Below are 17,113 nucleotides of genomic sequence, written 5' to 3'. Positions count from 1 at the left end.
AGCACGTTAAATTTTTCCAAGAAATGAAACTAGCTTTGGATAACCCCGTTTTAATCTGCGTGTTTAGAGTTCGAAATTTGCTTTGTTTGTTCATATGAGTCAGCTGTAACAGCACTCCCATCGATCAAATCCTTGGGTTCTCCATCTAGATGTCCAGGAGGAATATCTCCTTATCCATAGCCGATAACACCGAAAATACATGGAAGCTGTTGTAAGGAGGGTGGTAAATGGGAATTGTTGATGTACATCCTTAGTGCTGAACTGAGATTGCGAGATCGTTTGTGTTCTTGTTCATATACAGGATGGTCCATTGATAGTGACCGGGCCAAATATCTCACGAAATAAGCGTCAAACGAAGAAACTACAAAGAACGAAACTAGTATAGCTTGAAGGGGGAAACCAGATGGCGCTATGGTTGGCCCGCTAGATGGCGGTGCCATAGGTCAAACGGATATCAGCTGCATTTTATCACGGGTAATGTATCACGAAGGAAATACCGTCCGCACTGGCGGAATGTTACGTGATACCACGTACTTACACGTTTGTGACTATTACAGCGCCTTCTATTACAAAGCGAAAAAAGTGGTCCAACTAAAACATTCATAATTCTTTACTACACGAATATGTAATAAAAAAAATTGGGGTTCTAAAAAAACGCAGTTAATATCCGTTTGACCTACAGCAGCGCCATCTAGCGGGCCAACCATAGCGCCATCTGGTTTCCCCCTTCAAGCTAGACAAGTTTCGTTCTTTGTAGTTTTTTCGTTTGACGCTTATTTCGTGAGATATTTGGTCCGGTCACGATAAATGGACACCCTGCATATAAGGTTGACAGTTCACTTGCTAAAGATTAATTTTCAGCAACAATACTCACACGTGGGGAGAAATTAGGTTCTGTATTGACTGATGTGATGGTAATTTATGTGGGAGTTACTCTGGGGGCGTCGGACGTCAGACCAGGCAGGGTCTCAGCGTCGGCACATCACAATCACGTGCATGGAGCTCCATAAATGGCATAGTTTCGTGATCGTGGGGCTGAGTAACTAGGGAGTTACGTGTACAGCACAGAACCGAATTTAGCTCAAAACTATAGGGAGAGTCTGTTTGTATTATTGCAATCCTAACAGTGCCTGTTATTACATACTAGTAACCATTTCAGAGGAAAGGCTTGGTGGAAGGCGGGGTTCCTCTTAAACGAGAAAGAAGATTGTTTCAAGAAGGAGAGAACCTTCGCACTGTGAAATGCTCCCAGAATCGAGGCCATACTTCTACGTGAGCTGGGAAAGGTTGCAGTTTGATCGTAGGCTACTTGACAGTCATACAAGCGCGTCAGTGCGCTGCTCTTGACATCAGACCAGGCAGGGGCTCAGCGTCTGCACATCACAGCCACGTGCCATGGAGTTTCGTGGTCGTGGGGCTCAGTGTATCACCTCGTAAAGGTACCGTCGTCGATACCCTAACGAAGTAACCGATTATTAGCAACTGTTTCCGGTGGATACCACATCGCTGGGCTTCCAGTGCGTAACGATTTGCGCCAACAGGCAGATACGTGAGAAGCAGAGCAGTCTGAGATGAGCGGCCAATAGTGACGGTTGGGGTGCAGTCCCAGTGTCGGTAGGTTTATATTAATGTGAAGAAAATTTTGCATAGTTCAGTGAACTGAGTAAGTAAAGCTATAAATGTAGAAGGACTTTGGTTAAGTATTTTTCCAGGAAATCATGAACAAAAGTGAAATCTTGAATATTACTTGCGTTGCCGCCATTAATTACCAAGTGTGTGATTCAAATATAACGAAGTGACCCCTGGCAATATCGGATCTAAGAGGAAATTATACAGAGTGATTCTAAATTTACTATACATTTCAGTGATCTAGTAAATCACTATGCATTTCAGTGATATAGTAAGTCACTGTACATTTTAGTGATATAGTAACGGTGTATTTGTTTCTTGCAGCTACTACAACAGAACGCTAACCAATGAAGAACGAATCGCTGTTGTTTCTGCTCGTCTTCGTAACCACCACCAGCACAGCCATTCACAAACATTCCAATCATCCGACTATATACAAACTAGCCAGTTTTCAGTATATGCTACACAGACTGAACAAAACTCCATTCACTGAAAGCAACTATAAGAATGATTTACAGGCAATCAGACATATAGCTGTAGAGAATGGATATGACACAAACACAATAGATAAACTGAACCACAAAATTAAAAACAAAATTAAAAAAGACACCCAACACATAAAAGCCTTTTCACCAACTTACAAACACACAGAGCACACAAACGAACACACATGCACACGGAACACCCACAACAACAAACAAGTGGTTCACGCTCACCTACCACAACAAAGCAGCCCACAAAATGGGTAACATACTCCAAAAATCAAGGGATAAAGATAACCTGTAGGACAGACAACTCAACACATAGGAAAATAAGGACAAAAAACACAACACACAGACAAACACCACATCAGGGCTGCAAATCAGTTTATATAGGACAGACAAGCAGAAACTTTAGTACCAGATACACACAACACAGAGGAGCATTAAAAAGTAACAGCTGTTATTCCACATTTGCTGAACAACTTATAGACAATAAACATAGCCCAACAGACATCAACACTCACTTGAAAATTCTCAAATGCAGCAACAGCCCCCCACAAAAGCTAATAATTGAAGAAAATTATTAAATACAAAAAGCCATAGTTGAAGGAAAGCAAGTAATAAATTAATGCACAGCTCTCTGCAATGGAACACTGTTCTCTCCCCTCAAATAATTATTAGATAATACCAACCTATTGAACTCCCCCCCTCCCCCCCCCCCATACACACACACACTTACACACAGACACAAACATACATACACACTAATAAATCGAAAAATAAATAAATATAATAATAATAATAATGATACATCCTCAAACCTACTCTCTCCCTCCATCGCTCTCTTTCTTTCTCCCTCTCTCTCTCTCCCTCTTTCTTTTTGCACAAACTCTCTCTCTCTCTCTCTCTCTCTCTCTCTCTCACACACACACACACACACACACACACACACACACACACACACACACACACACACAGCAACACACACACACACAAACACACATCTCTCTTAAAAATTCAAAACAACCTCCAATGACATTTTCAATTGTTCCACTGTCTGCTATCTTGTTTTCACACCTTCTACTGTTTCACTGTGCGCTATCTTGTTATTACTGCTGGTAAACAGCGACAGTGTGTGTGACAGCGACACCTCAGTACATAGAACTTGACAATTAAGAAAATGACGAGAAAAAAACTGTAAGTGAAACATAATGTCAATAGATATGCACACACACACACACACAAGCGCGCGCGCGCGCGCGCGCACGCGCGCAACGTTTCACATTAATCTCAGGCATAGCCATAACAGTTTAGAAATTGTAATTTTTGCGTAAATGTTTTGCCTACAGTAAGTTGTAAATAGTTGCAGGTGACAAACTGTAATGAAAAACAGTCACTGTAAAAAAGTAAAACGTAGTAAAACCACACCATGTGGTAATAAGGTATGAATACACAATTTTATGTGCTCTTCAAAAACCTGTAATTACGATTTAGAAACTAATATTTATATGTATATAAACAGTAAAGAACATTCCTTACATTTAACAGCCATAATAATAAAAAAAACACTGATGATGCTGCAACTGCAGTGAAACATGTCTGGGACAAAAAACAAAACTGTGTTTTGCTAAAGGCGGACCCCATCCAAAAACATATATTATTGTTAAAGCAAACACAGTCAAAAGAGCTTCAACATCAAGACGATTATCTGCATTGAATCATTTAGTGGGTTCAGCGCTTCTAGGGTTTGCTGCAGGCAGAAAAGACAGTGTTCGATTTTCTCCACCAACATAGAAATATTGAATATATTAACCCATCTCGTGAAATACATAGCTTTCCATTGTATTGTTGTCCACTTGAATTGGAAGTTTGGGAGAATTATGCCTTGTGTTGGTGCATTGTTTTTTGCTCCTGGCGCAATGGTGCATCTGTACTAAAAAAAACCCTAACGAGTGGTTCCTGTTACTAAGAGATAGCTCTGCTGTCCAGTAATTCACCGGTTTGAACCCTTGCTAACAGATGGCACTGCTGTCTAACACTAGAAGCTTTTCCCTTTTGCACTACGCAGTAACACGCCAACTGTACAATATTGCTTTACGACCAAATGCACGCTTCAAATAAAACCATAAACGGCCAACCAATCAGTAATGTCCATATGAGGGCAGTACACCACTGCCGCGTCTTATCTGCGCAAACTGAATGTTGTTTGGCCAAATTTTTAAATTGTTATTTCATCTCCCGTTCCCGCCGTCTCTCCCCCCCCCCCCCGCAAGCGCGCGCACACACACACACACACACACACACACACACACGCCCCATAAGGACAGGAAGGTGGGCTGCTAGCGATACAGATAACCTGCTCTTCATCCAACTGGCAATGAGAAGTTAAATGAGACAAACAAGAAAAAGATAGTGAGGATAATTACACTGAATTTAAAACTATTTAAAGCTGAATTATATGGAAGTTTCTTTATGTATAAGATAGATGACTTTCTGCACTGGTAGTTAAAAAGTTAAATGAGACAAACAAGAAAAAGATAGTGAGGATAATTACACTGAATTTAAAACTATTTAAAGCTGAATTATATGGAAGTTTCTTTATGTATAAGATAGATGACTTTCTGCACTGGTAGTTAAAAAAAAGTAATAATAAAAGGCAAAATGAAAAAAGAGAAGTGCATATTTAAAACACGCACTTTTCTATCACTAGATATTGGAAAGTCTTGCCACAAGGTAGGGAGTTAGTTGTTAAAGGGGATAAGGTTGGTCAGTTAAGTCGGTCGGGATGTTGGAGTATAAGGATGGAGGACTGGTGCATTGGAGCAATGGGGTACGAGTAGCTTTTGAGACAGAAGAGGGGGTAGAGTAGAGGGGGAGATGGTTGCACTAATAGTTGTTTGGAAAAGGGTTGTGTGGAAAGAAAGGCAAAAGGGAAAATGGTGGCTGAGGATATATGAGGAAGGGAGAGAGAGAGAGAGAGAGAGAGAGCCCTGATAAGGTAGACTGGTTGAGTTGGACCTGTAGCTGGTAGGATGCGTAAATGTTGGGGTGGAGTTAATGATCTGGGAGGGGAGTTGATGGAAGTTCCTTTGCAAGAAGATGTGGAATATGTATAACTGGCTGGTTGGTGGAATGGGTTGTTAAAGGCGCAGCAGCATATGTGGATTGGAAAATGGAAAGATTATTGGAGTCGAGTTTGCGGATAGTGTAGATGGTTGAGAGGCGTTCAGTGTGAGTTAGGAGGGGCAGGAATGCGTTGAGTTGATAAAGAATCCTTGTTTGGAAGGTAATTGGATGTGGAAAGCGAGGTGGAGTGCATGGTGTAAGGATCTGGAGGGACTTACAGAACTTCTGAAGGACAGATATCCATGCAACATTTTCATAGCGAAGCATAGGGCAGGTTAAGGATTTTACATGTGAAGGACAGTGGAGGGGTGTAGTCCCCATTTTCAGCTGGTTAGTAGTTTTAGTATATTTAGTCTACTGTTGGCTTTCTGTTGGATAGTTAGTAGGTAAGGTTTCCACGTTACTGGCCAGTCGAATGTTAGTCCACTGTATTTTAGAATGTTAAGTAGGAAAATGTGACGCTCATAAATGGTGAGGTAGATGTCATAGACAGAAGGTGCAGGTAGTGTGTCCTATAATTATTGCCTGGGTTTTGGGGGAGCCATTGATTACACCAGGAGGTGAAGTGTCTGAAGTGGATTTTGAAGGATTGTTGGAATTTCTGGAGCATAGGATAGATGGTAAGGAAAGTGAAGTCATCAGTATATCGAAGGAGGTGGATAGGAGGGGGTGGTTTACGCATATCAGCGGTGTATAAGAGATAAAGGAGGGCATAGAGAATGGAACCTTGGAGCACTCCTGCAGTGGTGTGAAGGGTATGGGGACTGGCGTTGTTAACAAGGACATAAGATCGGTGATTGGAGAAGAAGGATGCAATAAGGCGGACATAGTTGACGGGAAGTGCTTAAATCTGGAGTTTGAAAATGAGACCGGAATGCTATGTACACTTGTACCACTTCTCTAGGTCAAGGGAGACAAATATGGCGCTTTACAGTTGTTGAGCTTTTGAGATAGGAGATGGGTGAGGTTCAGGTGATCATCATCAAAGAAGGAGGGAGAGGATAGATTCAAAGACCTTGTTAAACACTGAGATGACATAGATGGGGTGGCATGAGGAGGTATGGGGGGGGGGTTGTTCAGTTTGAAAAAAATCAGGATTTTGGAGGTTTTCCACAGGTCAGGATAGTGGTCTGTGGAGAGGATAGTGTCATACAGGGTTGCAAGGTTAATCAGGAAAGAGATAGGGCATTCTTTGAGGTAGCGATAGATAATAAAGTCATGAACTGGGGATGCGTTTTCTGTGAAGTACTTGTTTTATGTTCTGTGCTGTCATTGGGGTTTGAATTTTGTGTCTGGTGTGTTGTTAAAGTGCCAGGAGCTGGGAGCCAGTGGTGGGACTGTGATATTTGTGCGTTCATGGACAGTAGGGAATTGAGATTAGTCAAAGTGAGAGTTGTCAAGTGTGGAGAAGATGTTGGAGAGATAGAATGCAAAGTGATTGGCTTTGTTCAGATCATGAGACAGGGAAAGATTGTTGTGAAAGATCAGATAGTGAAGGATGGGATGGGTGCCTGTAAGTCGATGGAATGTTTTCCAGTACTTGCAAGAGTTAACTCGGAGTATAACATTGAGTCTGGTGCATGTCTGGTGACTGAGTCTGGTGCATGTCTGGTGACAGTCCCACCGTTTTTCGGCATTGAGTATATTTATAATGTGTCGCTGCAGTTGCCGGTGGCGTTTGGGTGTAGTTTGGTCTGATCGCATTTCGAAATTTGAGCTGTTCAATGTCTTCTTCCTTAACATAGAATCTTGCTCAATGTGTTGGAGCAGCTAACCTCTTAATTGACCGCTTTGTTTTGTCACACAAAATGTTATTACTTACTATTTTTAAGAGTACTGAAACGCAGTATACAACATTACACAAAACTTTATTTCACAGCATGAGCCACAGAATTACATAACACATTTGCTCCTGAGGGCAGAACAGTCTTTACTAGAAAATGTCAACAGATGGCATTTAGGGTCTCTCCTCATTCTGAAGTCCCCATGATGACAAGCAGTACATCAATAGGTGAGGTTCCAAAGGCTCCCACACATCTCATTATTACGCTTCTTCTTTGGACTCGTCCCACTGCCATGGCAGAACTAATCTTTGGACTCATGGACTAGAATCATGTCACAGCTGAACCAGTCTTGAAATGAATGATGTGCTCAGAAAACCTTCAGGGACAGAGCGAAACGAGTGACTTGGAGGAGCTATGAAACAGAAAAGTATCACAATTCTTATGACACCTTCGCCTGTTGATGAGTTGATGGCATATCATAGATGCGTTCACGCACCACGTTACAGTTCTTGGCTCGAGTAAAGGATGGAGAAGTCGACCCACAGCTCACAGGAAAAGGGAACGCATCGCTTCTCGTGGCTCGAGTAAAGGATGAAGAAGTCGACAGCTCACAGAAAAAGGGAACCCATACTTCTCGCGGATCTGGAAACAGAAAATCCTCACCCATGCCAGATTGATGCTTTCGAGGAAAGCCACATCGATACACATCACCATGCTGCTCATAGGGAAACACTAGTGGCAGCCCCTTGTGGACAAAGGGCCAGCAGCATGCCAGATGCATCAAGTGGTGACAGATGAGGTCATCGCAGTTTCCCCATGACACAGGTACTGACGTGTGCGTATTCCCACAGACTCTTTCGAGGGAGCGTAGGTCAATCAAAGACTTTGATCTCTTCGCAATAAATGGTTCCCCCACAGCAACCTAGGGCTGGGTGACAGTAAATCTGAACCAAAGCTTGCAGAGACCTACTAAGTGGTACTTTATTGTCCCCAGCGTCTCTCGCCCAATAAGAGATCTAGATTTTCTGCACTTCTTTGACTCACACATCAACTTTCATGTGGCGCAGCTGTTCCATGCAGGGCCTTTTCGAGGCCTAAAATCAAATCCCACTGCCTCAGAGGATATACAGAGAGCAGTTATCATAACCTACGAAGTGTGTTTTCAGCTTTACAGGAGTGATTTTCGTTGTATTCAGAATATCTGTTGCTAGTGCATGCCCACCTCCACAACGGATCGCTGCCCTGACAGTACTAGAGTGTCTACAGCATATTTCATTGTGACAACTACATTAATACCTAGAAACGACAGACTTCGATTGCTGTTTTATACGCTATATGACCAAAAATATCTTCATACCCCTATGTAATGTGGAACAGCCCAATAGATGTCTGGCAGTATGAGAGGAAGTGGTGAGTATTGTGTTATCAGTGCAGAAAGGTGTAACAGTAGAATGGTTTACTCAGGAGAGTTCAGTGACATCGAACGTGGGCTATTCATTGAATGATACCTGAGTAACAGATCCATTGGCGACATTTCAGCCCTTCTAAGGCTGTCCAGATTACTTATTGGTGACGTGATTTCGAAGTAGAAACGACACGGAATAACGACAGCTCTTTCAAGTGCACACAGACATCATGTACTGATCAGCAGGAGTCATCAAGCTTCATGGAGGTTGTAAAAATCGCATGAAATCAGTAGAAGAAGTCACTCAATGAGTTCTAAAGTGCTTCTGGCATCCCAGCTAGCACAACGACTGTGTATACGAAATTAAGAAGGATGTGGTACTGTGGTGGAGCAGCACCTCCTAAGCCACACGTTTCTGCAGTCAGATGGTGTAAAGAGTGGGGCAGGCCGTTGTGGCCGAGCAGTCTAGACGCTTCAGTCAGGAACCGCGTGACTGTTACGGTCGGAGGTTCGAATCCTGCCTCGGGCATGCATGGGTGTGATGTCCTTAGGGTAGTTAGGTTTAAGTAGTTCTAAGTTCTAGGGGACTGGTGACCTCTGATGTTAAGTCCCATAGTGCTCAGAGCCATTTGAAGCATTTTTGTAAAGAGTGGAGTCACTGGACGTTGGATGACTGGAAACGAATGATTTGAAGTTAGGAATCGTACTACATCTTGTGGTAATCCAACTAAACTGTTTGGGTTTGTTGAATAGCTGGAGAAAGTCACCTGCCATCGTTTGTAACGCAAACAGTTAAGTACAAAGGATGTTTCTCGTGCTTGGGTTGTAGCCCCCTTACTTTGCTTAAGAAAATGCTAAATGTGGAATTTTATGAACATATTTTATGGCATTTGGTACTGAGTAAAGTAGAGGAACAGTACGGAATTGATGACTGTTTGCGTCATCATGAAAATGTATCCTGTCATGAAGCAGCTTCTGTGAGGCAATGGTTTGTGGACAATAACATTCCTGAAATGGACTGGCCTGCCCAGAGTCACGACATGAATGCATTGGAACACCTCTGAGATGTCTTAGAACGATTGCTTCGCTCCAGACCTTAGGGTCCAGAACTAATAGACTGATGGATACCTGGAAACTTTTGATCAGATAGTTGGCCTTGGGGTGCCACTTGCTCCACGTAGTATCAGCGGACCACACATTCCTTTCTTTTACAGCTCTCATGGGATTAAGGGCCTACAGGAAGTGTACAGACCACACCAGAAGAGCCTAACGCAGTATGTATTACTCGCACTTCCGGTTGCTAGAGACTCTTCGGATGTCTTCTCATCCCGTTCTGCAGGTGCAGTTCTGCAGCATTCTGTCAATGGAGCCTGGGAACCTTTAGGTTTGTTCTCCAAAGACCTTTCAGAATACACGGTCTTTGTCTCCGTTTTTGCCGGCCGCTGTGGCCAAGCGGTTCTAAGCGCTTCAGTCCGGAATCGCGCTATTGCTACAGTCACAGGTTCGAATCCTGCTTCGGGCATGGATGTGTGTGATGTCCTTAGGTTAGTTAGGTTTAAGTAGTTCTAAGTTCTAGGGTACTGATGACCACAAAGTCCCATAGTATTCAGAGCCATTTGAACCATTTGTATCTGTTTTATGCGGAGCTCCTGTTAGCCCAAGGAGATATAAAAATATCAGGTCATTTCCGATGGCCATATCGTCACCGTATACACCTACCTCCTGTGATATTCGCATTTTCGCATCTCCAAAATAACAAGCCGCCAGGGCAGCTATATAACCTGAATTTAATTTCCTAGTTCACAATTGAGAATCGGTATAGTGGCACCGATAAATTGTCGCTGACGCGCCATTTCTCAGCCAGTACATTTCAACAACACAAAGTTGAAGGACCGGCTGCAAAAAAAGGAAGATGAGAGTTTAAAATCCTGCCGACAGGAAGAGACGGAGCACAAACTCGGATTGTTTCAAGGATGGGGAAGGAAAACGGCTGTGCTCTTTTGAGATGAATCTTCCCGGCATTTGCCTCAAGGGATTTAGGGGAATCAAGGAAAACTGGATGGCCAAACTTGGATTTTAACTACACTCCTCCCGAAAGCGAGTCCAGTGTGTTAACCACTGCGCCACGTCAGTCGGTACCTGGTGCAAGGGACGTTGGTCTATGAGTTGCGGAGTATATCTTTATGAGACGCCAATGTAGCAGTGTACTGGGTCTTGGGTGGATATCCTCCCACTAGTGCGTTCAGGTGCCGGCTGATTTCCTTCCCCATCTGTCACACCTACTTGCACAACAGCTGAAAAATCACAACGAACCTTCTGAGGAAGATTTATGACCAACTCTTGCCTCGTGCTACAGTTGAAAACTAACGTTCTGTTTTATCAGATCCTGCCATGACAAAAAATGGTTGAAATGTCTCTGAGCACTATGGGACTTAACATCTGTGGTCATCAGTCCCCTAGAACTTAGAACTACTTAAACCTAACTAACATAAGGACAGCGCACACATCAACGCCCGAGGCAGGATTCCACCCTGAGACCGTAGCGGATACGCGGTTCCATTACGAGACACGCCTCTTTGCGCTAAAGCCGCTCGAGTAAAACTTTCCCTTTCCAAATCCGTTATCCAGTAGTACAACAGAGCGACAGATGACTGAATACATGCAAAAGGGGTAAAGAAAGCCGAGTCAATCGAGCGATGTAATCCAACGTACTTGAGAGATGAGGGAATCGCTGGCTCAGATGCCACTACCGTGGCACAGGGGCATGCTGACATCCCCCACCCCCATAAACTTAACTGCTGATACAGACATAGGTGGCTCGCCATGGTAGATGTCAAGAGGAGAGGGCGCGACTGGAGCGACACAATGTTTATACTTGTGATTCAGCGTGCACCCACAGGCGATTTCATAAACTAGCAATTATCGTTGGTTTTATTTAGGCACTACAACTGACTACCTCTAGTAACAAGGCCAGCGTGCACCCAGGCTAATATCTCATCAGACAGGATCTACAAGCGCTACTTGTCACGCATATAAAACTATGTCCTATCTATTGCAGCTCTTGTTCCCCAAATTTGATATGAATAAAGTAACTCCTCGTACAGTATTGACCGCTCAAGAACATGGTCTATATACGAGGGTCAGTCAAAAAGTGATGCCTCCTACTTTTTTTCTACGTTTAATTGTCAGGAAATTTAAATGCAATTACATAGGTTGAAAACCACAACATTGAGGATCATTTTGTCATTTTTCAATGTAATCTCCGCCCATCTCTACAGTTTTGGTCCATCTTTGAACAAGGGCATGTATCCCAGCACAGTAAAAAACACAGCTCTGCTTCCTAAGCCATTGACGCACGGATGTTTTGACGGCCTCCTCATCTTCAAAATGAATCCCACGATGAGCTTCTTTTAGTGGCCCGAACAGATGGAAGTCTGATGGTGCCAGGTCAGGGCTGTATGGAGGATGAGGCAAAACTTCCCATCCAATTTTGACAATCTCGTCAGAGGTGTGACGACTGGTGTGTGGTCTTGCATTGTCATGCAAAAGAAGAACATCTGCCATTGATTTTGTTGGGCGAACTCGCTGAAGACGTGCTTTAAGTTTTTTGAGGGTTGTGACGTATTGAACAGAATTTATTGTGCATCCCTGCTCCAAAAAATCAACCAGAATCACACCCTCTGTATCCCAGAAAACTGTTGCCATAACTTTCCCTGCCGATCGCACAGTTTTGAATTTTTTCTTCCTCGGCGAGCTTGTGTGACGCCACTCCATTGACTGCCTCTTTGATTCGGGTTCAAAAAAATGCACCCATGTTTCGTCCCCGGTCACAATTTTTTTCAGAAACTCATCTCCCTCCAAACGGAAGCGCTGCAAGTGTTGGGAGGCTATTGTTTTCCTTGCCTCTTTATTCTGATCGGTTAACATTCTTGGAACCCACCGTGCACAAACTTTTGAGTACCCCAATTGTTTAATAATCGTGATCACACTGCCTTTACTAAGAGAAATAATGCGACACACTTCATCTGCAGTCACCCGACGGTCACCACGAATGATGTCATCAACTTGCTGAATGTTGTGTGGAGTCACTGCACTCACCGGCCTGCCGCTCCGCTTTTCGTCAGTCAACGGTGTTTGCCCTTCAGCTTCCTTACAACGACGAACCCATCGTCTAACAGTGCTGACATCCACTGTCACAACACCATACACCTTCTTCAGTCTTTCATGAACGCGTATGGGCGTTTCACCTTCTGCATTCAAGAATTCAATCACACAACGCTGTCTCAAACGAACATCGATGTCGGCCATCTCACAAACTTCTGCTGTGCTGCCACCTGTTGACACAGAAAGTTACTACTGCAGTGGATTGCAGAAGAAGGTTTGAGGAATGGCGCCAAATTCAAATTTTTCACTTAACTCAATTTTTTTAAGTAGAAAAAAAATGGGAGGCATTACTTTTTGACCGACCCTCGTATTCAGCAGAACCAGTTTTTTACACACCTCATTTATGATAGTTTTCTACTCCTCATGGAATGCCGAGGCAAACGCATCAAATAAATAATAAGCAATGAAGCTATAACGCCGAGTACTTACGACTCCCGAAAAAAATAAAATAATCCATATCTCAACAACTGTTTGTTTCACAGTTGTTTACAGGACTAGTTCTCCAGTTTCGACTAGCATATCGCCTTTAAGAATATGAGACGCTTAGTTTTACGCAATTTATGCACTGCTTATTTATACACTCCTGGAAATAGAAATAAGAACACCGTGAATTCATTGTCCCAGGAAGGGGAAACTTTATTGACACATTCCTGGGGTCAGATACATCACATGATCACACTGACAGAACCACAGGCACATAGACACAGCAACAGAGCATGCACAATGTCGGCACTAGTACAGTGTATATCCACCATTCGCAGCAATGTGGGCTGCTATTCTCCCATGGAGACGATCGTAGAGATGCTGGATGTAGTCCTGTGGAACGGCTTGCCATGCCATTTCCACCTGGCGCCTCAGTTGGACCAGCGTTCGTGCTGGACGTGCAGACCACGTGAGACGACGCTTCATCCAGTCCTAAACATGCTCAATGGGGGACAGATCCGGAGATCTTGCTGGCCAGGGTAGTTGACTTACACCTTCTAGAGCACGTTGGGTGGCACGGGATACATGCGGACGTGCATTGTCCTGTTGGAACATCAAGTTCCCTTATCGGTCTAGGAATGGTAGAACGATGGGTTCGATGACGGTTTGGATGTACCGTGCAATATTCAGTGTCCCCTCGACAATCACCAGAGGTGTACGGCCAGTGTAGGAGATCGCTCCCCACACCATGATGCCGGGTGTTGGCCCTGTGTGCCTCGGTCGTATGCAGTCCTGATTGTGGCGCTCACCTGCACGGCGCCAAACACGCATACGACCATCATTGGCACCAAGGCAAAAGCGACTCTCATCGCTGAAGACGACACGTCTCCATTCGTCCCTCCATTCACGCCTGTCGCGACACCACTGGAGGCGGGCTGCACGATGTTGGGGCGTGAGCGGAAGACGGCCTAACGGTGAGCGGGACCGTAGCCCAGCTTCATGGAGACGGTTGCGAATGGTCCTCGCCGATACCCCGGGAGCAACAGTGTCCCTAATTTGCTGGGAAGTGGCGGTGCGGTCCCCTACGGCACTGCGTAGGATCCTACGGTCTTGGCGTGCATCCGTGCGTCGCTGCGGTCCGGTCCCAGGTCGACGGGCACGTGCACCTTCCGCCGACCACTGGCGACAACATCGATGTACTGTGGAGACCTCACGCCCCACGTGTTGAGCAATTCGGCGGTACGTCCACCCGGCCTCCCGCATGCCCACTATACGCCCTCGCTCAAAGTCCGTCAACTGCACATACGGTTCACGCCCACGCTGTCGCGGCATGCTACCAGTGTTAAAGACTGCGATGGAGCTCCGTATGCCACGGCAAACTGGCTGACACTGACGGTGGCGGTGCACAAATGCTGCGCAGCTAGCGCCATTCGACGGCCAACACCGCGGTTCCTGGTGTGTCCGCTGTGCCGTGCGTGTGATCGTTGCTTGTACAGCCCTCTCGCAGTGTCCGGAGCAAGTATGGTGGGTCTGACACACCGGTGTCAATGTGTTCTTTTTTCCATTTCCAGGAGTGTATTTTCTGCTTCCAGTCACACTATTTGTTTTATGTTTAATGTAACATAATAGAACACGTTTCGAGCACTTCTGCCCTTCTTTAGGAGTGTACGCATGAACGCTACAAGATGGACAGAAAACTCTCAGAACGCATTGCGTATTGTTAAAGTAAATACAAAACAAATGAAGTGACTGGTAGAAGAAAATAGAAATAAGCAATTGTTCCACACAGTTGTGGTTCCGAAATGCAGCCAATATGACCACAAGTAGTCCTAAGCATTTAAGTGTTTGTAACAAGCTTGGTATTAACTTTTAAATGGAAATATTCTTGTTCCACTTCCTTGGGGACCATTTCACTTATAATCTGTGAAGGAACATTATCATACATCGTCCTTTGTAAACATGTTCTTTTTTACAGTTGGCCGGCAGGAGTGGCCGTGCGGTTCTAGGCGCTACAGTCTGGAGCCGAGGACCGCTACGGTCGCAGGTTCGAATCCTGCCTCGGGCATGGATGTGTCTGATGTCCTTAGGTTAGTTAGGTTTAATTAGTTCTAAGTTCTAGGCAATTGATGACCTCAGAAATAAAGTCGCATAGTGCTCAGAGCCATTTTTTTTTTTTTTTTTACAGTTTCTGCATCCTCCAGGATGGGTGTATGGAACGAAGGAAGCATGTATCTTTCCATTTGCCTGCCTATGTACCTGCTGCCTGAAGAGAACGCCCGCCTCCTCGAGTGCGCGCGCCAGCATCATGGAGTTCTGGTAGAGGACGTTGTCATCCGCCGTCCCGTGGATCAACAGGAACATCTTGTTGGCGAAGCTGTCAGCCAGTCGCGTGACGTCACTGGCACTGTAACCTGCCTTGTTGTCCTCTGCAGTGGGCAGCCCCATGTATTTCTCCGTATATTTCGCATCTGTCGAAAGACACAGCGTCACCGTGCTTAACAGCACATAGCAAGTAGAAGCAACTGCAAAATTTCTGTACTTGATTACCGATACTAATTATACCGTATGACGGTAATGGATCTGGGTGTATGACATAAAAGTAATGGACGAGTTCTGCTACACTGCCCAACAAAGTAAGTGAAGCATCCATAAGATATGATCGGATATTAATAAAACTTCGTACACAGACGGATATGTAAATGATCAGAGTTGCATTTCTCTGTGACAGGCATAACGGCCACCGGAGTGCATTTAGAATTGTTCGAGTTTAGTGTTGTTACTTTTTTTGACAGGCAGTGTATTTCGGCATTGAAGAAACGGGCGATGGAGAAAGGAAAGACAAGATAAAGTACAGACCACCAATAAAAAGGAAAATTTTGTGAAAAAAAGTGTGTTATGACATGCAAATTTAAATGCAGTAAGTCAATTCTGATAAAAAGTAGAGTGTAGCCTTATATGGAAGTGAAACATAGATGATTAATGCTTGAAACAAGAAGAGAATAGAAACCACTTAAATGTAGTGTTACAGAAGCTTGGTGAAGCTTAAGTGTAGATCGAGTAACTAATGAAGATGTACGATAACGAATTGACGGAGAAAGAGTATTGTGACACAACTTGACTAAATGAATAGAGAGGGTAACAGAACACATGATAAGCCCTCAAAGGATAGTTAGTTTATACACTACTGGCCATTAAAATTGCTACACCAAGAAGAAATGCAGATGATTGAACGGGTATTCATTGGACGGATATATTATACTAGAACTGACATGTGATTACATTTTCACGCAGTTTGAGTGCATAGATCCTGTAATATCAGTACCCAGAACAACCACCTCTGGCCTAATAAAGGCCTTGATACGCCTGTGCATTGAGTCAAACAGAGCTTGGATGGCGTGTACAGGTACAGCTGCCCATGCAGCTTCAACACGATACCACAGTTCACCAAGAATAGTGACTGGCGTATTGTGACAAACCAGTTGCTCGGCCACCATTGACCAGACGTTTTCAGTTGGTGAGAGATCTGGAGAATATGTTGGCCAGGGCAGCAGTCGAACATTTTCTGTATACAGAAAGGCCCGTACAGGACCTGCAACATGCGGTCGTGCGTTATCCTACAGAAATGCAGGGTTTCTCAGGGATCGAATGAAGGGTACAGAAACGGGTCGTAACGCATCTGAAATTTAACGTCCATTGTTTTACGGGAATCGGCAACGCGCCGCGAGTAATGAGTATAATGGGCGGGGGTACTACGAATGTAGTGCGGGACAAAACGTTGAGAATGTGGGTTTCGCGGCAGGCGTGCCAGACATAAATCCCTGCAGTCGCCCTATCGTCTGTGTCCTCGGTGGCTCAGATGGACAGAGCGTCTGCCATGTAAGCAGGAGATCCCGGGTTTGAGTCCCGGTTGGGGGACACATTTTCGTCTGTCCCCGTTGACGTATGTCAATGCCTGTAAGCAGCTAATGGTTTTCATTTCATTATAATTTCATTCTAACGAGATGCATGGTCACCGATGGTATCTGTTCTTTCGGGCATGTCCGAAAGAACAGATACCATCTTCGTATACTTACAACGTTTTCTTTTTACATAGTATTAAG

General features: G+C 44.4%; 1 protein-coding gene across 1 annotated transcript in view; it reads right to left on the bottom strand.

Annotated features, from left to right (window-relative positions):
- The window catches only part of LOC126273001 (venom dipeptidyl peptidase 4-like), a 238,903-nt gene that overhangs the window by 11,130 nt on the left and 210,660 nt on the right, over positions 1-17,113 (bottom strand). The window contains exon 15 of the mRNA XM_049976363.1: positions 15,270-15,481. Within this exon, the coding sequence (XP_049832320.1) occupies positions 15,270-15,481 (212 nt within the window). The remainder of the gene's footprint in view (positions 1-15,269; positions 15,482-17,113) is intronic.

This window comes from Schistocerca gregaria, chromosome 5, assembly GCF_023897955.1.
Source record: "Schistocerca gregaria isolate iqSchGreg1 chromosome 5, iqSchGreg1.2, whole genome shotgun sequence".
Classification (NCBI taxonomy): Eukaryota; Metazoa; Arthropoda; class Insecta; order Orthoptera; family Acrididae; genus Schistocerca; species Schistocerca gregaria.
This window is presented reverse-complemented; position numbering and strand designations above follow the sequence as displayed.